The sequence below is a fragment of the Scyliorhinus canicula genome, chromosome 19 (genome assembly GCF_902713615.1).
Source record: "Scyliorhinus canicula chromosome 19, sScyCan1.1, whole genome shotgun sequence".
Lineage (NCBI taxonomy): Eukaryota > Metazoa > Chordata > Chondrichthyes > Carcharhiniformes > Scyliorhinidae > Scyliorhinus > Scyliorhinus canicula.
The window spans coordinates 9,606,055-9,629,355 of NC_052164.1; the positions used below are offsets into that span (position 1 = coordinate 9,606,055).

Sequence of the window (23,301 nt, forward strand, 5' to 3'; positions counted from 1 at the left end):
AATACATTTCATAGAATTTACAGTGCAGAAGGAGGCCATTCGGCCCATCGAGTCTGCACCGGCTCTTGGAAAGAGCACCCTACCCAAGCCCACACCTCCACCCTATCCCCATAACCCAGTAACCCCACCCAACACTAAGGGCAATTTTGGACACTAAGAGCAATTTAGCACGGCCAATCCACCTAACCTGCACATCTTTATGTCACCCCTTGTGGGAAACAGCCTGAAAATGGCATCAGGAGGCTTACCACCCCATTCATACTGGCAATGTGGACAGTGTCGTTTTTAAAGTGACCTCCTGTCAGGTTTCCAAAGGCTTCTTATACTTTGTATTTGGGTGACAGCCACTGAGCCATTCACACAACATCTGGATACATCCCTTGTTTCTTTATTTTACCCATTACCACTCCTTTCTGTGCCATGAAAACTTTTTCCATTTAATCCCTCCTGCCCTCAGTCCTATTGCATTGTTCTTCCTCCTCCCTGCTCTCTCCCAATTTCACTTGCTCCAAACTATCACATTCCTCAGTTCTGCTGAAGGGTCTTTGACCTGAAACGTTGACTCTGTTTTTCTCTCTCCACAGATGTTGCCTGGCCTGCTGAGTATTTCCAGTGTTTTTTGTTTTTATTTTGGATGATCAGCAGCCGTGACATTTCGCTTTTGCCCAAAGCACCAGCAAATTTTAAATTAGGAATTTGGTTGGATTGATGTCCAGGTACATGAGTTGAACGGACAATGTGCTAAACAACTGTGCCATCTAGTGCTCATTTTGGTGACCTCGTCCCCTCCTAAAGGTGTGTTCGACTTGACAAAATTCAAGTTACAACACCCTGTTATGAATTTACAACATCGGTTTTGACTTTACGACATCATGCCATCGAACAAATTGGTACATTCATACGGGGGCATCGACATTCTGCGCTGCCTATCTCCCTGACGTAGGGAGTTGTTCTTCCGATGTGTTTTTACTCAGTGAATCTTTATGTGTCTGAGCTTTTCCTGACAATTTATCTTGTATCATATTAAGTTATGACTATGTCACTGTTTAATGGTTGAGTGAGTACAAAGGTTTGGATTATTTTGGTGAGAAACAGGGTATCGGACCTTGGTTCAGGAACCAATCCCTGATTGATCGCATTGTTCTTTTGGGACAATTGGTTCCAACATGCAATGTTTTGACATAAGAGGCATTTTTCAGGAACCAATAGTGTCATTGTTGCGAGGGCTGCCTGTATTAGTCCTGTGTCAACTAGTGAGTGCAACAAGAATGCACCATTCGATCAGGAATTTGACAGAACAAGGATCTCTCCCAATGGGGAGGTCAGTCATGATGGTCGGGTGAACAGGAGACCCCACCACCCCTCAAAGTGTTCATACTTAAAGCACAACCTCTGTAAAAAAAAATCACAACTTACTGGAAACAGGGGTGAACTCTAAGGCTGAGCTGTTGCTGATCTTTGCCATGTCTATTTCCACCCTGTGATATTCATAAATCATTCGTCTTTGACCATCTGTAAAGAGAAACACACTTTAATATTATACAAGAAATAGGCCGGTCAATGGGATGAGATTCCAATCAGAACCTCATACTCAGGTATCCACTAATGCGTGCATAACCATTTTGGGCTCAAGGGATTTGAGTCTGCAATTTAAACCTAGTAATATTTTAGTCGACATCTAAAGCATCTAATCAGTTTCCAGTATTTGATATTTGACGCATAAACAATTAAAAACCTTCAAATAGATTTTAGCTGGAGGTCACTCCCAGATTGTTTTCGATTCACAAACGTGAATGTACTCTGAAACACCTCACCGAGTTCTCTGACAGCTTAACCTTTCTGCTCATTGTACATTTTATGGTGATGACAGTTTACAAAAAAATCTTTCTTTTTGTCGAGTGTACTTAACCATAAAATATTTCAAAGAAAGTCTCCATCTAACTTCATAGAACATAGAACATAGAACAGTACAGCACAGAACAGGCCCTTCGGCCCTTGATGTTGTGCCGAGCCATGATCACCCTACTCAAACCCACGTATCCACCCTATACCCGTTACCCAACAACCCCCCCCCCCCCCCACAACCTTACTTTTAGGACACTACGGGCAATTTAGCATGGCCAATCCACCTAACCCGCACATCTTTGGACTGTGGGAGGAAACCGGAGCACCCGGAGGAAACCCACGCACACACGGGGAGGACGTGCAGACTCCGCACAGACAGTGACCCAGCCGGGAACCGAACCTGGGACCCTGGAGCTGTGAAGCATTTATGCTAACCACCATGCTACCCTGCTTCATGGCGCTAATTTCAAAATTGGGTTAATTACTTTAAAAATAGCATGAATTTTGATGTTAAATAATATCCCAATGGTGCTATTTTGAAGAAGAGTAGGAGTGTCCTGGTCAATGTTCATCACTGAACCAGCGTCACGAAAATAGAATATCTGGTCAATGTCACATTTCATTTTTGTGGGAACCTGCTGTGTATAAAAAGGCTGCCACACTTCCTACATTATTCCAGGTCCTCCTGATATTGTGAAAGGCACTATTATCAAACATACAACCAGGCCAGTAGCAAGAGGAGGCCACTCGGCCCCTCGAGCCTGCTCCGCCATTTAATAAGATCATGGATGGCCTGATTATATCCCTGGTAACCATTCACGCCCTTGTTTATCCAGAATCGATCAACCTCTGCTTTAAAAATATTCAGAATCTGTCTCAATCACCGGTTGAAGAAGAGAATTCCAATGACTCACAACCCTCAAACAAAAACTTTCTCCTCATCTGTGCCTTCAATGGGCAACCCCTTATTATTAAACAGTGACCTCCTCTAATTCTAGATTCTCCCACAAGAGGAAACATCCTCTCCACATCCACCCTGTCAAGTCCCCTTAAATTCTTACATGTTTCAATCAAGTCGCCCCTTGCTTTCCTGAACTTCAGTGGTTACAAGCCTAGTCTGTCCAACCTTTCCCCCTAAGCCAACCTGCTCGTTCCAGATATTAATCGAGTAAGCCTTCTCTGAAGTGCTTCAAGTGCATTTAGGGCAGCACGGTTGCACAGTGGTTAGCACAGTTGCTTCACAGCTTCAGGGTCCCAGGTTCGATTTCCGGCTTTGGTCCCTATCTGTGCGGAGTCTGCACGTTCTCCCCGTGTCTGTGTGGGTTTCCTCCGGGTGCTCCGGTTTCCTCCCACAGTCCAAAGATGTGCAGGTTAGGTGGATTGGACATGCTAAATTGCCCTAAGTGTCCATAAAAGGTTAAGAGGGGTTACGGGGATAGGTTGGAAGTGTGGGCATAGGGTGGAGGTATGGAGGCTTAGGTAGGGTGCTCTTTCCAAGCGCCGGTACAGACTCAATAGGCTAAATGGCCTTCTTCTGCACTGTAAATTCTATGATTCTATCTTTCCATAAATAAGGAGACCGATACTGTATTAAGAACTCCAGGTGTGGTCTCCGCAATGCCCTATATAATTGAACCATAACCTCCTCTTGTATTCAATTCTTGTAATAAACAAAACACTGTATTAGCTTTGCTAATTACTTGCTGCAACTGCATACTAACCTTTTGTGATTCTTACACTAAGACACCCAGATCCCTCTGCATCTCCGAACTCTGCAATCTCTTATCATTTAGATAATCTCTTTCTTTTTTATTCATCCTGCCAAAATGGACATTTTCCCATACTCCATTTGTCAGATCATTACCCTCCCACCTAACCTATCTATATCATGTTGTAGCCTCCTTATGTCCTGTTCACAACTTACGTTCCTAACTAGGTTTGTGTCATCAACAAATTTAGCAACAATCCCATCATTCATCCAAGTCATTTATATAAATTGCAGTGTTGTGTCCCCATCACTGATCCCTGTGGCATACAACTTGTCACATCCTGCCAATCAGAAAATGGCCCATTCAACTCCAAGCTATTAAAGGAAACCAACTATTTTCAAACGGCTGCAACATTCGACAAGTCAAAGACATAATGATATATTCTTTTCGCTCTTACTTGGATTTAAACTTTTCTTACTTCTGACATCTGGGTCTGTGTGTGTCGTCGCGTCTTTTAATAATACTTTCTCGGGTTTAGCAACTAATGAACTTACTCGTTTAGACTCAAGAAAATCTGGTTGATTGGCTCCTTGGTAAAGGCTAAATGCATTTGGATTGGAAAAGGCATTTACTGGGAAAAGAACTGGAAACAAAAGCCTTTGTTGTGACCAGCAGAAGGGGCTGAATAAAGGAAGCCAGTTCACTTTCGAGAAGAAGTTAGCAGACTGAGGTCGTGCGTCTAGAGATTTGTAAAGCATATAATTGAAGCATTTAAATTCGACTTGTGCCAGAATATTCACTGGCGTGTCTAAAATAATGATGAAAGTGATTGTTGTGCCCTATGAAAATCAATACGTCATAATCACTGAAATGAACATAAGACTTGCTATGTTCTTACTGTGGAAATTAAGTGTCTGTAGAAGTAAAGCAGACAGTAATTGCCTTCGGGTTAATATACTGATTTGTACTTAAGCTGAATTACTCAGAGTGGAAACAAAGAAATGCCAATTTTTTCTAGCCTTTCCCAACACTACTAATAATAATCTTTCTTACTCTCACAAGTAGGCTTACATTAACACTGCAATGAAGTCACAGTGAAAAACCCTAGTCACCACACTCCGGCGCCTGTTCGGGTACACAGATGGAGAATTCAGAATGCCGAATTCACCTAACAAGCACATCTTTCAGGACTTGAGAGAGGAAACTGGAGCACCAGGAGGAAACGCACGCAGACACGGGGAGAACGTGCAGACTCCGCATAGACAGTGGCCCAAGCCGGGAATTGAATCTGGGACCCTGGCGCTGTGAATCAAGAGTGCTAACCACTGTGCTACCATACTACCACCTTGTAATAAGTGAGTGCTTCCTGCATGCTATGGGCCGAATAGTCTGTGTTATAAAGTAAATCCGCCACAGTCCCAGGTGACCGGTGGCGATTTAACCCGATGATCACCACACCGCAGGCGAGGGACAAGGTTGAGAATGCATGGGGACTTCGTGAATAACCTCAGCTGGTGGGGGAATTGGACCGGCCTTGCTCTGCATCACAAACCAGCTGTTCCGCCAACTTGGCTAAACCGCGTGCCCCCCCCCCCCCCCCCCCCCCCCCGGCTGTTGCATGTACTTTTTGAAGTAGGCAAGTTTGCAGGATATGTTTCCAGGATACCCTGGGCAGCAGGGTAGCATGGTGGTTAGCATAAATGCTTCACAGCTCCAGGGTCCCAGGTTCGATTCCCGGCTGGGTCACTGTCTGTGTGGAGTCTGCACGTCCTCCCACTGTGTGCGTGGGTTTCCTCCGGGTGCTCCGGTTTCCTCCCACAGTCCAAAGATGTGCGGGTTAGGTGGATTGGCCATGCTAAATTGCCCGTAGTGTCCTAATAAAAAAAAGTAAGGTTAAGGGGGGGGTTGTTGGGTTACGGGTATAGGGTGGATACGTGGGTTTGAGTAGGGTGATCATGGCTCGGCACAACATTGAGGGCCGAAGGGCCTGTTCTGTGCTGTACTGTTCTATGTTCTATGTTCTATGTTTGAGAAAGAAGTTGGGAGTTTTATCCAATTAGATTTGAAGAGGATGCAGAAAGAGTTTCTCAAAAACAATTCATGCGTTGGCGCCAATGTTATAAAGGTGATCTGTCCTGAGGATGGCAACATAGATGCCAACAAAACAATGGTGGGCTGATATTTCATATCGGGGTGGACCATTATGCCCGTTAGCTTCTTGTTTATGGAGTTTTTCTGCAGGGCATGAACATGCTTTCTGTGCAGATTCTTTTGAAAGATTTTAGTAGTTTGCTCTAAAGAACCAACATTGTGAAGGTGAACAACCTGAGATTGTTTTTAGCCCTGGTTAGAGACCATTGATATTTAAAGAGAAATTCAAACACCTTGTTTTACCCAATGGAATTACACCACAGGGTTTTGAACAAAAATACTTCACTGTATGGAAAAGACGTCAGTGCAACAAGCTCTATAAACATATTCTCCCCAATGTTCCAGCTATTTTCAGAGGTAACACTTTACAATTGTTTGTTATCCTTCTCGATACTCAATTCTGCTGATTGCTTTCCTTTGCCACAAGACTCTTGCGAGAACCCTTTACTCAGAGAGTAGTAAGGGCGTGGAATGCCCTGCCTGCAACAGTAGTGGACTCGCCAACATTAAGGGCATTTAAATGGTCATTGGATAAACATATGGACGATAAGGGAATAGTGTAGATGGGCTTTAGAGTGGTTTCACAGGTCGACGCAACATCGAGGGCCGAAGGGCCTGTACTGCGCTATAATGTTCTATATAACGGAGACTTGGAAGGTTGCTTAGCACACAAGGTGTGGGTGCTGGGCCTAAATTACCAGCCTACTGTTTCACAAAATTATCCCGATTTCATTCTAGAAATCCACTGCCTTTTCAAATTCATTGTTCTGCTTCTCCGAGCTGATGAGGAATTCAAATCTTCCATCCGAACCACGTTATTTTGGCGACACTCCTTTCTTGATCTCTATACTCCGACAGCTGCACTCTCCACTGAATACTGCTGTCAAGATTTCGATAGGTACTCTTGCACATTTGGCAAAGCCGGTATTTACTGTCCATCCCTAATTTCCCTCCGTTCTCAATTTCCCTGTTCTTTGTGAAGATCCTCATATCCTGGCATCTTTCACGCTCAGTCAGCTTCATGTGGTAGCCAGGTCTCTGCATTGGCCAACAGATTGCACAATTGTCAAATAATCATTAAAATAAGAAAACGTACTGGCCTCAGTCATTTGTGTTTTTACATTTTCTGCTTTTAATGTAATTGAAAGGTTAAGCCTTCATCCCAAACCATTAATAGAAGCTGACAGTACTTCAGTAATTAAGTTTCACTGCAGAAAAATAAAGATTTGCTCTCCAAATCATTGCTTGTTTAAAACAGCCAAGAACAGATGTACATGTAATCTTCTAATGTCAGCTGACCTCTTTCTTGCTAATGTTCTCCTTTCCAATCTTCCGTAGTATCAGTCTTGGCTCAGTAGTTGCTCTCTCTCCAGTCAGAATGACACGGGTTCAAGTCCCACTCCTGAGGGCTGAAGACACCAACCTAGCTGATACTTCACAGCAGTATCGCGGCAGTGTTAGGAGGTGCCATGATTCGGAGGAGATGTCAAACAGAGGCACTGCCTATCCTCTTGGCTGGATGTAAAATATTTCAACAGTATTTTCCCCATTTGAGCAAAAGCAGGCTTTCTGCTCTTATATCCGATCAAATACTTATCCCTCTACCAATAACTCAGAACAGATTATCTGTTTATTATCGCACTTTGGGGACCGAGCTGTGTGCAAGTTGAATCTTGATTGTCTGACATTCCAAGAGCCGTTACACTTTAAAAGTATTTCAATAGAACAATAGAATAGAACATTACAGCGCAGTACAGGCCCTTCGGCCCTCGATGTTGCGCCGACCTGTGCAACCAATCTAAAGCCCATCTACACTATTCCCTTATCATCCATATGTCTATCCAATGACCATTTAAATGCCCTTAGTGTTGGCGAGTCCAATACTGTTGCAGGCAGAGCATTCCACACCCTTACTACTCTCTGAGTAAAGAACCTACCTCTGATATCTGTCCTATATCTATCTCCCCTCAATTTAAAGCTATGACCTCTCGTGCTAGCCATCACCATCCGAGGAAAAAGGCTCTCACTGCCCACCCTTTCTAATCCTCTGGTCATCTTGTATGCCTCAATTAAGTCACCTCTTAACCTTCTCTCTAACGGAAACAGCCTCAAGTCCTTCAACCTTTCCTCATAAGATCTTCTCTCCATACCAGGCAACATCCTGGTAAATCTCCCCTGCACCCTTTCCAATGCTTCCACATCCTTCCTATAATACGGCAACCAGAACTGCACGCAATTTCATTGTTGGTTAAGTGCTTTGGGGCATTCTGTAGATGTGAAAGTTGCTATATAAATGCAAGTCTGGGTCCCCCTTATATAAAGAAAGATGTAATATCATTGGAGACAGTACAGAGGAGGTTTACTTGGATGATCCCAGTTATGGAAGATCTACTAAATGAGGACATGTTAAACAGGTTGGGTGTGTACAGAGGGAGAATTCAGAATTCTCAGCTGGTACGGGAATTGAACCCACGCTGCTGGCCTTGGTTTGTGATGCAGAACAAGGCCAGCAGCGCGGGTTCAATTCCCGTACCAGCTGAGAATTCTGAATTCTTCCTCAGTGTACCTGAACAGGCGCCAGAATGTGGCGACTAGGGGCTTTTCACAGTCACTTCAGTGCAGTGTTAATGTAAGTCTGCTTGTGACAATAAAAAGATTATTATTATTCCTTGGAGATCAGAAGAATTAGAGGTAATATGATTCAAACATATGAGATTCTTAGGGGGTTACACAGGGTCAATATTGGGGGGATGTTTGCACTCATGGGGGAGTGTAGGACCAGAGGGCAGAGTCGTAGAATAGAGGGGGGTGCTCGTTTAAGACAAATTCCTTCTCTCCAAAAAAGGTGAACCTTTGGAATTCTTTACCCCAGGAAGCTGTGGAGGCTGAGACCTTGAACATTCTCAAGGATGGGATCGATAAATTTTAAATCAATGGGGGAATTAATGGTGACTGAGATAAGGCAGGAAAGTGGAGATGAGTGAGTGTGAGGTGAGCTATGATCTTATTAAATGGCGGAGCAGGCTCGAAGTGCTGAATGGCCTACTCCCAGCCTGTTCCCAATTTTTATGGTCTTAAGTCTTTCTTTCTGCAGACCCATGGATACGAATGCATGCTGGTAGTTGAGCAAAGAGATTATCGCCCATATGAGAGCTAAACATAAAAATACTTTTATTGGTAAACCTTCACTGAGAGGGTACTAGGCCTGGGATAAGTTTGGATCTAACTTTTCAACAATGGATCTACGACACAGGACTGGCCAATTGAGGCAATAATTAGCCAACAAAAGCCAATCGGATGGCTGGTGTGGAAAATGGAAAGAACACACAAATATATTGAGGAACGTTCCTCTGAGATTGATGTTGGGACAGAGCAGGAGGAATATTTCTCTTCACCTATTCCTGCGGTGGGTGTACTTAGGATCACACAATCCCTGCAGGGCAGAAGGAGGCTATTCGGCCCATCGAGTCTGCACTGACCCTCTGAAAGAGCACCCTATCTAGCCACACGCCTTACCCTATCCCCGTAACCTCGCCTAACTGTTTTGGACACCAAGGGACAATTTAGCACGGCCAATCCACCTAACGTGATAATCTTTGGACTGTGGAAGGAAACCGGAGCACCCGGAGGAAACCCGCGCTGAAGTTGAAATAGGAAGTGTTCCATTTGCTATCACTGACATCCCTCAGCTTGACAGGCACCAGAATCCACACACACACAAAGCAAAATGGTACAGTGGAATCATCTGTTGGAGCAGGGGTGGGCAAACTTTTCCGTGCAAGGGCCACATTCAGAAATTCACAATTTTTAAGGGCCGAATAGTATATTAATTAATAGTCCCGGTTGTAACCAATTAGCGTGCGGCATATACCTCAGCGCTTCCCCCGGCGGCATCCTGCCTTTAGCCCTCTTTTTCTCTACTTTTCAAAAATGGCGCTTCACCCGGTTATGATTCTGGGCGCCTCATATAGAACATAGAACAGTACAGCACAGAACAGGCCCTTCAGCCCTCGATGTTGTGCCGAGCAATGATCACCCTACTCAAGTCAACGTATCCACCCTATACCAGTAACCCAACAGCCCCCCCCCATTAACCTTATAAAAAAAATATAAAAAATTAAAAAAAAAAAAATTAAAAAAAAAATTTATTTTTTATTTTTTATGATTTAATCTTGGTGGGCCGCATAAAGACCTTTGGCGGGCCGCATGCGGCCCGTGGGCCGTAGTTTGCCCACCCCTGTGTTGGAATCTTGACAGGATTTTTTCATTTTAAAATTACCAATCGCATTGTCAAATCTGCAACTACGCACATCCACCTCGAGCCAGACCTTAATCACATCACTCAGAGGGTTGTGACCCTTTAGAGCAGAATTCTCTGTTTTTGGGACTAAGTGCAGTAGTGGGTAGCTCTGATGGTGCATGTCCTGCTGGTCAGAATGGCAGGATCCTGCATCTGATTCTGTGCATGGAATCTCATTAATGCACAGATGCATTCCCTTCCAAGTCACCGGGTGGGCTAACAGCTGATTCATCGGCTCACCGTCCGTTGGCAGAGCCTGGCACCTTATTTAAACACTCTCATATCACTTTCTCCAGCCCACCTGTTTTCACCAGACTATGCCGGATGTCAACAACCCAGACTGAAAAGGTGAGAAACCTGAAGAAGAGGTTTGTTCTTTGATTCAACCATCCTTCACCCGAGCCCGTCACCTGCAAAGCGTCCATGTCCCATTTGTAACTCTGCCCACTGCACCCGAGTCTTTGCGCATGCCCATTCAGTAAACAATGTGGTAACCCTCTGATTCCCTTCTTTGTGACCTTTCCATACACCTTGTTGGGGTCCAACTTCCCTCCCCTCAGTCTTCCCTCTGCCTTCCATTCTTCGTCTTCTTCAGCCAACTCTTTGCCCGTTTGACTGCAATCTTGAGCCCTCACCCTTACCTTCCCTCCCTCCTTCCACAGCCCTCCTTCCTTTTACATTCCCCCCTTGTGTTCATCAGTCCAACCTCACCCCCCCCGCCCCCCACCCCCCCAGCCTCACCTCGCACTCCACTTCGAGTCGATCTTCGGACCTCTGTTGTGGTAACCGCCTTGAGTCCCCCAGCGCAGCGCTGTCCAGATCGACAACAGTGTGTGGTACCAGCGGGGAAGGAGACCCCTGTCGTCCCCAACCCCAGGCACTGTACTGATCTGAGTTGGCGACACGGGAGAATCCCTGGGCCCAGCAGCACGGTTCTCTCCACAAAGACCAGCTCGGCATGGAGATGGAAGGGAGGGAACTGGTCGTCCCCGGCAGAGTGGTGCACGTCACCTTAAGGGCAGCACGGTAGCATTGTGGATAGCACAATTGCTTCACAGCTCCAGGGTCCCAAGTTCGATTTCGACTTGGGTCACTGTCTGTGTGGAGTCTGCACATCCTCCCCGTGACTGCGTGGGTTTCCTCCGGGTACTCCGGTTTCCTCCCACAGTCCAAAGATGTGCAGGTTGGGTGGATTGGCCATGAAAAATTGTCCAAAATTCTATGATTAACCTAGGACAAAAGTTTGGCGCAACATCGTGGGCCGAAGGGCCTGTTCTGTGCTGTATTTCTCTATAAACCTCAGGAGCAACACAGCACTGTGGCAGGAAGGCTTTGCTGCACTCTCGTCATGGGAACTGAGGACCGCCTTGTGCACGCCACTCTTTAGCAATTGAGTTTTAGACCGACGTAATTTCCCATTGGGGTGATGGAAGATTGAAAGGCCTGATGGGATGGTGGGAAGCAGCTGTTTTAATCAGGATGCATGAGATGCAAATGAATGATAATCTGTCACAACCTGGCTGAAACTACTCACAGAACAATGACCATGTGGAAAATACAGATGACTGAAAAAAAAGCATGCGACTGGTGCTAGTTCCCTGTGTGTCTGTAACTCACAGGTTTTGCTGTATATTCCTATTGCATTATTAATGCACTTTGAGCAATATTCTGTCTAAGGTGGCCAGGTGCATGGCCATTCAGTAGTCTGGACTGCACTGCACAGTGCAATAAACAGGCTGCAGAGTGAGCATTGTTACTGAGGGTAATTTGCTTTGTCCTGACTTCCCATAGACATAGCAACAGAAGATTCATTAATATTCTAAGTGAAAAAGTCACGCATGATTCATCTTTGAGAAGTGCCTAAATTGCAGTTAATCTTAGTCCTCGGTTTTATACCTATTGTGATGCCCCCAGCCTCCCTGTGCACAATCTTCTGTGTAAATTGTTTTTACTCTTGTGCTGTCATTCTCTCAACTCATTTTTTCGCATTGTTTACAACTACACTGTGACCCTGGAACGCATTTCTCCTCGTCTTCATCTTCAAATCCATTAGGTTTCCAAGTTTCAATCATTAGATCGCAGTTTCTTTCAATGGTTTGGGAATCTAAGCAATATTCCTTTCAATCCAATGCTGCTTAACTCAATGGACTTTGACATCATTTTATTCATTTGCTCAAAGGATACAATACGAGCACTCAGAAAGAACTGGAGGTTTTAGTTTCCACAGATCTAAAACACTGCTTGAGCTAACAGTTTGAACAATCACTTCCCGTGTGTTACAGAGAGGACACCCGTCCTTGTGAGGAGGATAAATTCTCTTCTATTGGGTTAACTATATGTTGGTTGAGGGTGGCACGGTGGTGCAGTGGTTAGCACTGCAGCCTCATGGCGCTGAGGACCAGGATTCGATCTCGGCCCTACGTCGCTGTCCCTGTGGGGTTTGCACATTCTCCCCATGTCTGCATGGGTCTCACCCTCACAGCACAAAGTTGTGCAGCGTAGGTGGATTGGCCACGTTAAATTGGCCCTTAATTCGACAAAAAAAAAATTGAGAACTGTAAATTTATTTTTAAAAACTATGTGCGCGATTCTCTGAGCCCCGCGCCGGGACGGAGAATCGCCGTAACCGCGCCAAGCTGCCCGATGCCGGCACGCGATTCTCCGAGGTCCGCGCGTTCGGCGCGGCGCTGGTCGCGGGCCGCTGTCCGTGGCCGGGCCGCCAATTCTCCAGCCCGAATGGGCCGAGCGGCCACGCGGAAACAGTTGACACTAGCCGGACGCTTGTTTGAGCAGAGGCCACAAGAGACAGAAACCATTGCTGATTTTACTTTTAATCATTGCATTTAAACTTGGTGCTTTACCTGATCCACATGAACTCCAAAGGTTCAAGAAGGCAGCTTGAACAACACCTACTCAAGGGCAATTAGGGGTGGGCAATGAATAATAAAAAAAAGTCAAAATATCCCAAGCCTTTCTCAGGAGCATTGCTGCACAAAATCGTAAAGTAAGTAAGGCACAAAATTATACATTAGAACAGGTGAGGGAGGGAGGTGGGAGTGTCTAGGCGGGGAATTCCAAAGCTCAGGGCCTGGATAGCTAAAAGCACTGTCAGAAATGATGGAGTGATTAAAATTGGGGTTGCGCAGAGGTCGAATTTGAAAGAGCACAAATCTCAGTGTGTTGTTGGGACTGGAGGAAGACACAGAAATAGTGAGAGGTGAAGCCATGCAGGGATCTGGAAACAGGGCAGGGAAGACTCTGTACTGTTGCTACAGTCAACACAACTAGGAAACAAAGTCAGCCGAGGCCAGCAGTCAAATCTGATTCATGTGGCCCAGTTTCACATTGACTGTGCCAGATCGAGTTGACAGAGTCGTCAGTTGGCTGACATCTAAGTCGAGTCAAACTCAATCACCCAAAGTAAACTCTGGGTAATTCAGCTGGGGGAAAGGTCACAGACATCCAAATGGAGGCAGAGGAGACGATCAGCAGACAGGCTCCCATCGCAGGACCGCAGTCATTTACAAAATGGAGTGGGTCGAGTGAGGGGTGCGATATTCAACTGCCCCACTCTCATCTGAAAAATGGGGCGTTCGCAGAGGAAATTGGTGGGGGGATGTGGGGTGGGGGGGTGGTGGGGAGGCCCACATGATGTAACTTTCAGGCGAGTCTCTAAATTTAGTCTTGGTTATTTGGCATGGGGCAGTTTAAATATGGAAATCAGTGTCCTGTGCTGCTGTGGGGCACAATCACAACATTGTTGCACCTGTTGGCGAGCTGCCCAATCAGTGATCTTCAACACGAGCCAAGGACAGCTCGGCAAAAAGGTTTCAAAATGTTTTTTTTCTAATTTTGTTTCATCGGAGATAAAACATAGAACATACAGTGCAGAAGGAGGCCATTCGGCCCATCGAGTCTGCACCGACCCACTTAAGCCCTCACTTCCTCCACCCTATCTCCGTAATCCAATAATCCTTCCGAACCTTTTTGGTCACTAAGGGCAATTTTATCATGGCCATTCCACCAAACCCGCACGTCTTTGGACTGTGGGAGGAAACCGGAGTACCCGGAGGAAACCCACACACACACGGGGAGAACGTGCAGACTCCGCACAGACAGTGACCCAATGGGGAATCGAACCTGGGACCCTGGCACTGTGAAGCCACAGTGCGAACCACTGTGCTACCATGCTACCCATCGCAGTGTCTCTCTCTTGTCTAATCCTAATGGTTCGATCAGCTCTCTTTTCTTTTTTTTAAATTTTAAAATAAATTTAGAGTACCCAATTATTTTTTTTCCAATTAAGGAGCAATTTAGCGTGGCCAATCCACCTACTTTGCACATCTTTGGGTTGTGGGGTAAAACCCACGCAGACACGGGGAGAATGTGCAAACTCCACACGGACAGTGACCCAGGGCCGGGATTCGAATCCCGTTTCCTCAGCGCCGGAGGCAGTGCTAACCACTGTGCCACCCATAGATCCACTCTCTTTTCTAATATGTTGCGAATATGCCTAGAATTAGATACAGACCAGGGTTTTGCGGATGGCAGGGTTTCCCAGTGCACTACCCAAAGAATCAGTGGGGTACGTATTGTTGCCGATATTGCCTGCCCTGCATTGCTCCAAGGACTGTTCATTGGCTGGAGATGGGACCTGTGCCCCTCATTGGGGGGGGGGCAAGTTCCGCCTCAGAGAGCTGCTGACCAATCTGATTGGACGGCAACTTTCTAGTCCCAGCAATGCCAGAAGCTCCAATGACCAGGGCTGAGACGACACACAGTCTCGGCTCCAGGACCAGGTACGTGTGGGGGTCTCAGAGCAGGAGTGAAGCTTGGGGGGGGGGGGGGGGGGGGGAGGCAACAGGGTGGGGAGAAATGGGGGTGTTGGTGGAGAGGCCAAGTGGGAGGGAACGTCAGCAGGAGTAGTGGGGAAGACCTTTTGAAGTGCCTGTCTGAGGTTGAAAGGAGGTCAATGATAGAGGCAACTCCCCCTTTCCCACCTGTGGCCTGAGCAGGGTCACTTATTGGGCTACTGTCCTGCCCAGAACTCCTCCTGCCACCTTTAAAATTGAGGCCGGATGGGAAATTGTCCTTGAGTGGTCATTAATTAGTTACTTAAGGGCCCCGGCTGGAGGAAGGGTGTTTGTCTAGCCTATCCCTGCCAGTCCCACTGTAAAATTGTGCAGAGTCCAGGGTAAGCGGCAGGATAGAAGGAAGGTTATATAAGGAATTATATGCCCTCACCCTGACCCACTATCGTCAAACCTGCTGCAGAGGGAATAAAATTCTCCCCACAAAATAAAAGCTACCAAATTTCTTTAATTTTAATGTTTTGTTCCCCATTCCTTCCCACCACTTCCGCCCGACAGCGTTTTCTGTAGCACGAGTTATCTAAACCCAAGAGTGACCTCCATCCAATGTTGGTCAACTTCAATCTGATCCAACCCCCTGGGTTTATGTGAGTCTGGCCCAGAGACGATTCTTCTTCCAATTTTCCTTCCCTCATTACACACAATCCACGGGCCAGGCTGCGTCTGAAAAACAACATGTCGCAATGCAGTGCGGCCGATCAAAACCGGGAGACCCCGCTACCAGGATACACCTGGCTCGCGACGACTCATGACATCCAACGCGATCTCGTGAGACGCTGCGCCATAAATCCTGACCGTTGTGGGCGGGATCACTTTTTGGCAAAATCTGCATATTAGAGCGAGGCAGTTAGTCTAATTCTAATGTGCAGGTTCCCGAAGTACCTGTGGCTTTGGGGTCCATCCCCTTCGCCTCGGTGACCTCGAGTGAGTGCCGTTCAGCACTGATCCTCACAAACTGGGAGCAGGTGGAATGGCACTTGTGGGGGTCTCCCAGGGGATTGGCGGCTCCCAGCTGCATGCCCTTTGGGAAGGGTGGCGCCCTGGCACTGCTGGTACCACCTGGGCACCCTGGCAGTGCCGACTGGGTGCCAGCCTGGCACTGCCAAGGTGCTAGGTGTCATTGCCAGCTGGCAGGGGTCCTGAAGAGGGCCAGGCTGGGGGTGCCCTGTGTAGGTGTTGTGGTGGAGGGGAGGGGGTGGAAGTGTGAGGGGGCTGCTGTCTCTCCCATAGTGTGTTTGGGCTGGGGGTGGGTTCTAGTGACTTGGAGATTGATACGCCATTTAAAAATAGCGTCCCGATCTCGTGCTGCACTGGGGAGTTCTGGCGAGCGGAGCTCCGCAGTGAACAAACCAGACTGTGTGCAGCCTTGCCTGTGCGGTTTCACGCTGAGGCCCCTTATACAACGCGAGGGGCGTTGTATATCCTTGTGTTTCTCAGCGCTGTGAGCATTGGGGAACATGTGGCTATACGTGCTCGAAATGGGACTTTGTTCCCATTTGGTTGAATTGAGCCCAATGCAATGTCAGACATGCCTCGCACCAATTCAAATGTTTCTTGAAGGTGATGTGTTTCATAATTAATCCCTTAAAACCCTAAAGTGAATAATTTTGCTGCACAAGTATTTGAGATTTAATGTTACCCGGCATTCTGATCTGGCTTGCTTTGCTCCGTGGCAGCACTCACAACGTGCAACCGGTCAAAAGCAATGAAAGTCAATAAAAGCTGATTTTAATGCAGCTCAAATGTTATTGTCAAACATTAAAAAATACACGTTGTGCCAAGGGATAAGGGAAATGCTGACAGCTGCAAACTGGGAGTTGTCTCTAGCTACCCTGTTGATTAATGGAGAATGTGCCAATAACTGGGTCAAGATGCAGCTTTGCCAAAGAAAGCAAATTAACACAAATGGAATTGTTTTTTCAAACAACTCACTTTCTTCGAGGAGATTGTCATGAGGCCCAACTTATCATAAAGGCTTTAGAGATACAAAACAACGAACCCGCAAAGTCTCCCTGTACAAAAGGTAGAGCAGCTTCTCCAAGACTAGAAATAATTTGATCCAATAGTTGGCAACTTGCAATATGTTTGCTGGACGAGCTTGGTTATGATGGACAAAGAAAGGGAGGAAAAGAGAACAATACATGATTCAATGGCCTTTGCGTATTAGGCGGTCAGATGGAGTTCCTTATCTGCAGGAAAATGGGGTTGACTACAAAAGGGTAAGAAAATGGCAGAAAATGACGATGCAGGATATCCTACGGAAGATTAATCCAATTTGAGGGCCGGGATTTTTCGATCCCAGTCCGCCCCGCTACCACTGCTAACGAGGTCTGAGAATGGCCAAATCTCTCATTCACTGCCGTGGGACTGGAGAATCCCGCCAACGTGAGCAGGCGGAGAATCCCACCCGAGATCTATAAAAGTAATTCAAGCCCTGACTCCCAAAGTCATGCCCACTACCAGTAGGGCCCAAGTCAAGAGTGTCATAGAATTCCTTCCACTTGCATGGATGGTGTTGCGTTTGGTCCCTTGTACGTTACGATGAACTCACCAAACACTTTGATCTGTCCAAACCAAGTTCTTTTTATTGTGGCTCGTCCAATAGGATGTCAATCTGATACAGAGCACGTTGTCATGGAGTCTTGCTACTCCCCTGGATTACATGAACATCTTATTGCCCTCTATCTCTTGTCCTCCAGATGCGCCTCTCTTTATATGCAGGCCCCAGGTCACATGAACTTGGTCTTGAGACCGCATGGTGTGTCTGTACTGCCACCTGCTGGTTGGAGGTATCATACCATCCAACTATGATATGGCCCAGAGGCATATCACCACAGATGGGTATAGCTCCAACGCGGCCCTTCAGGACAAAGTTGCCACTTGATTGGCATTACCGTTAAACATTCACCCCCTGCTCCAGTGGCCCACCCTGACTGCACTGTGTACCAACTGCATTGTGCATTGTAGTAACTCACCAAAACTGCGTTCACATCACCTCACAGGCCCATGACATTTACCACATAAAAAGTCAAGGGAAGCAGGCAAGTGGCAATAGTATGACCACAGGTTCCCCTTCCAGCCACACATCATCATGGATATATATTGCCTTTATTTCACTGTTGCTGTGTTAAAACCCAGAAATTACCTCCTAATAGGATCCATTTTTGTGCATAACTCCCAGTTATTTTGCCAGAGATCACCAGGAAAGCGATGGCAAATCTCTCTGGGGTTATGCTGGAAAGCTCGTTCCCTGAAATCCGTTTTCATAGAGAATGGTGCGAGGAAGGACCTTTTAGTCCATTGATATCATCCTGCAGGTCACTAATGTTACTCGCCATTGAAGGATCAAGTTGTGTCAGACAGCTCCAGTTTGCTTACCTGAATTTCCCCAAAAAACAAGGGATTTAATGGTTGAGAAAGAATCTTCAAGCTGATAATTTTCATGGCTAATGAAGGTGTTCCCATTTGGAACAAATTCCCTGTTACATAACTGAGATGTGACAGTATAGTAGCAAAAACAAAACACATGTTGCCTCTACTTGTCGGCATGCAAATTCTCATCCATGCTCCACATTTAATTACTGCAACGTTCTCCTGGGTCCATCTAAACTTCAGCTTTTCCAAAACTCTTCTACATGTACTCTGTCCTTCACCAAATCCCCCTTGTGCATCACACCTATCCTGGTTCCCAATTCCCCACAGACTCAAATTTAAAATTCACATTAGCACCCATAGAAAGCATCCTATCGGGCTGCATCACAGCCTGGCATGGCACCTGCTCGGCCCAAGACCACAAGAAACTTCAGAGAGTCGTGAACACAGCCCAGTCCATCACACAAACCCACCTCCCATCCACTGACTCCGTCTGCAGCTCCAGCTGCTTGGGGAAAGCGGGAAGCATAATCAAAGACCCCTCCCACCTGGCTTCTCACTCTTCCAACTTCTTCCATCAGGCAGGAGATACAGAAGTCTGAGAACACGCACAAACAGACTCAAAAACAGCTTCTTCCCCGCTGTTACCAGACTCCTAAACAAGCCTCTTATGGACTGATCTGATTAATACTACACTCCTGTATGCTTCACCCGATGCCGGTGTCTATGTATTTACATTGTATACCTTGTGTTGCCCTATTACGTATTTTCTTTTCATGTACTAAATGATCTGTTTGAGCTGCATGCAGATAAATACTTTTCACTGTACTTTGGCACATGAGACAATAAAAAAAATCCAATCTTTCTCTTCCTCTATCTCTGACCTCTGTAGCATTCCCCTCTTCCTTAATCCCAGCAATGAGGGCAATGCCTTCACCTTCTAAACTCTTGCCTCACCACCTACCTCCCCAGCTTTAACAACCTCTTTAAAACCCATCTTTTTACTTTGGGATTTGGTGACGTCTCTTAACACCTTTCCCCGAAGGAGCACGAGAACTGGAGTAGACCTTTCAGCCCGTCAAGTCTGACCCGCCATGAAAATGCAAGTATTTTTCTCTTCCTGCGGCTCGGTATTGCTACTTTTACCCCAAGCCTCGCAAGGTATCCCGGAACACTCAATCACATTAAAGATGAGACATAAATGCAACTTTCCACCTGAGCATAAAGCAATTGCATTAAAAAGCTTTCTGCTGCCTCAGTGGAAGCAGCCATCAGTTAAACACTTCTTTGTTCAGCCTGAAGGGTGAAGCGTGTTGAGGCAATGCTACAATCTGCCCATTGACAGTGAGTCAAATTGTCAATTTGTTGTTTGGTTTAATTTGCTGTATTGATTTATTGAGCAGATTCAAAAGGCAATTTACTTACCAGGAACATCTGGAGCCTTATGGTCTATCATGAAGGCGTCAGACAGCCCGACTTTGACAGGGTGCTGCGCAGAATTTATCTGAGTCACAGTTATTGGAACCTAAAAAACAGATTAAAGAAGAGCATCGATATCCATCCGTAAATTCATCTCCATAAGCTGACAATGGAGTGAAATGTCCATTCTTTTCTCCCCCACCGTTTTACACATGGGACGATAAAGCTTTAAGGTTTTCTTTTGTGCAATTCCAGTAGAAGGTTCTGTGTAGGGGTGGGACTGCCAAACAAAAGAACAAACGATTGGAAGTATTTTGAAGGAAGCTTCATTAAAATAAATCTCAATTTAACAAAGCAACTATTACAATGCCTGTGACCAAACGACAGCTGAGAGGGATGGGGGTGGGAGTGGGGGGTGGAGAGGTGGGGGGGGGGGGGGGGGGGGCACATAATGTGAGTGTGGGAGCAGTCGCGTTTTCACGAGCTCTGGGTATGCTCATATTTTGATCCATCTTTTCATCCTTGTACATGTTTCTTTTTGTCTTTTCCTGGCTCACATAGTTTACTAAATGCCCCGAGGGTTGTTGCTCCGTGTTTCTGCATGATAGAGTCGAGTTAGAAGGTTTAACTCCTCGCTTGCTTGTGGCGGCTGGAAGGATTGGGGTGACATCACCACTAACAGTTGATGCCGACATGCATGGAGATTTGCCCCCTCGCAATTTCACCTCCTCAATGTTTATTATTTCCAGTGAGAGGGTAGGAATAGCTTTCCCCATTCCGGCATGCTCCTTACATACTCACATCCTTGTAACTGAACACAATCCGCCCTTCTTGACACAACATGGCCTGGAAGGTAAAACTTCCGATATCCTCCCTGTCTGGCAGAAAAACATTATCCCACTGGACGACGAATGCAGTCCCTAAGGAATTCAGAGAGGAGCAGTGAAAATCAACACCGAGACATCATTTATGCACAAGACTAAAAACTTGCATTTCTCAATCTCAAAAGTGAAAGTTGAGATAGCCAAGGTTGAGGAGTGCAATAGTGTAGTGGTTACATAGGGCGGCACGGTAGCACTGTTGCTTCACAGCACCAGGATCCCAGGTTTGATTCCCGGCTTGGGTCACTGTCTGCGCGGAGTCTGCACGTTCTCCCTGTGTCTGCGCGGGTTTCTTCCGGGTGCTCCGGTTTCCTCCCACAAGTCCCGAAAGACGTGCTGTTAGGTGAATTGGACATTCTGATTCTCCCTCTGTGTACCCGAACAGGCGCTGTAGTGTGGTGACCTGGAGATTTTCACAATAATCTCATTGCAGTGTCAATGCAAGCCTACTTGTGACCATAAAGATTATTATTATATTATTACTGGATTGGCAATCCACAGAACACAAGTTCAAATACCATTGTCGCACTTTGAGAATTTGAATTCGCTTTGAGATAGACTAGAAATAAAAAGCCCTGTGATCAGTAAAAGTGACCATGAAGCCATTGGATTGTTCTTGAAAGATCTACTTGTCCTTTAAGGAAGGAAACCCATTGTCCTTCCCCAGTTTGGCTTGTATGTAATTCCAATCGCACGCTAATATGATATGGCCCAGCAAATCACACAGCTGAATCAAACCATGAGTGTGGTTCAAGAAATTGGATCATCGCCAACACCTTCCTCGGACAAGTCAGGGTTGGTAATAAATGCTGGATTGCCAACGATACCAGTGGAGTGAATTAAAATAAATGTCCTCCTCGATGTACTCCAAAATGGTAGATGTCATGCAAACAGATTAACTTGGAAGAAACCTGGCACTAGGTAAGAAAAAGGAGTTGAGGATTAAGGTAGTATTCGGTAAGATGAATGGAGACAGAGCCCAAATTAATTGGTTGCAAGAAATAGTCGATTAACATTTTAATTCATTACTCATGCTTCTGACATCTCTACAAAAGATGATTTTGTTCTTCATCTATATTTACTCCGATGCAACCTTACGATTCCACAGCTGTCCAGTTTCTTGTTGTGTTCTCCAGAACTGGACATTCTCTACACCGTAAGATTGTTGAAGCTCTCCTGTTGTCGCTGTGAAATCCCTTTAAAAGGACCAGCAGCCAATTCAAAACTGACATGAAACTTAACATTTTATTTCAAAATGAGAATTCCATCCTACTGGTATTTGAATTCCAATCTAGTGCTAATTCCTATCGTTGTGCAATCCAAGTTATTATCAAGGTCAATTACAGAGACAGTAGCATTTGGGCAGAGGAAGTTTTATAACTCTTGAGCGTTTACAAGTCTATTAAGAGAAAAATGTTCTCATTCCTAACAACGGTTACATGGTGGGATCACTGATGGAGAAATAAGGAGCATTGCTATGTTTAAAAGATCAGATGATAAATACAGATGCAAGCCTTTCAGTTCAATTTAGCTTATCCACCCACATAAATCTTTAATCCTCCATCACACCATCCAGTTGCGCCTTAGCTATTTATACTGCTGAGTGTGAGAAACTGCTCTGCTATTAAAAGCTCGACCCAGAGTAAGTGCACAGATCTGATGCTGAAATGAAGTGGAGTGAGACTTTCTCCTTGTGCTAGTCTTACTCTTCAGTGCTGTGTCAAGGTTAGACCCTGACTCCAGGAGTGGCTGCGTTCACACGGCTGGCATGGTGCTGCGATCCTGTGATCTCCGTGTTTGGTCCTCGGAAGACCCCGAAATTGTGGACGCCATGATTTTGCATCAAATATGGATGGGAAGCCACAGGCTGTGTGTGTGCATCGATCAGTGAGAGAAGGTAACCAATATAGTGGCCATCAAAATATTCACAATCAAGTACAATTACTTACAATGTAACCAGGCACTAAGCAAACATGATGCCATTTCCCCAATCCATGCAGCCAATCATGGATTAAAATTGCCCCTTCATTCTTTGTTCCTGTCTGCCCTTCATATTTAAGGTTATTAACATAGGAATCTGGGAGCAGGAGTAGGCCATTCGGCCCTCTGAGCCTGCTCTGCCATTCAAACAGATCATGGTCGATCATCTACCTCTACTCCATTCTCATGAAGTCATTGGTATCTGGAAATCTATTGGTTTCTGTCTTGGACGTGCTCAATGATTGAGCTTCCTCAGTCCTCTAACAGTGTGTTTTCAGCATAGGCGGCACAATGATTAGCACTGCTGCTTCATGGCGCCGAGCACTGGGGTTCGATCCCGGTGCCGTGTCACTGTCCATGAAGTCTTTTGCACATTCTCCTCGTGTCTGCGTGGGTCTCACCCCCCCCCCACAACCCAAAGATGTGCAGGGCAGTTGGATTGGCCACGCTAAATTGCCCCTTAATTGGAAATTTTAAAAAAAACCAAATGTTTTCAGCAGTGGGGAACTGACCTGGCTGCCGAGGCCGGCTCCTCAGAGATCGGGCTGCCATTTTGAAATGGTTCCCCGATCTCCAAGTGAGCTTGAGTGTCCCCCACATCCCCCCACTCATGGACAATGCCATCGCCTGCAAGCATGGGCATTAACCCACTACCCCCTCCACCAAGTGAGGACACCCTGCTATTGGGGTAGCTGAGGGCCCTCCCTTTTCAGGCCCCTCCTTCCCATTTCGGGTCCCCCTTTAGCCCCCACGTGTAGCCCCCCCCCCCCCCC

The 23,301-nt window shown here is 46.1% G+C and overlaps 1 protein-coding gene across 1 annotated transcript in view; it reads right to left on the bottom strand.

Moving 5' to 3' along the window:
* LOC119954247 (plexin domain-containing protein 1-like) overlaps nucleotides 1-23,301 on the bottom strand; it is a 282,386-nt gene that overhangs the window by 122,412 nt on the left and 136,673 nt on the right. The window contains exons 6-8 of the mRNA XM_038779329.1: nucleotides 20,469-20,587; nucleotides 19,674-19,773; nucleotides 1,417-1,512 (exon numbers count right to left, since the gene is read on the bottom strand). Of these exons, the coding sequence (XP_038635257.1) occupies nucleotides 1,417-1,512; nucleotides 19,674-19,773; nucleotides 20,469-20,587 (315 nt within the window). The remainder of the gene's footprint in view (nucleotides 1-1,416; nucleotides 1,513-19,673; nucleotides 19,774-20,468; nucleotides 20,588-23,301) is intronic.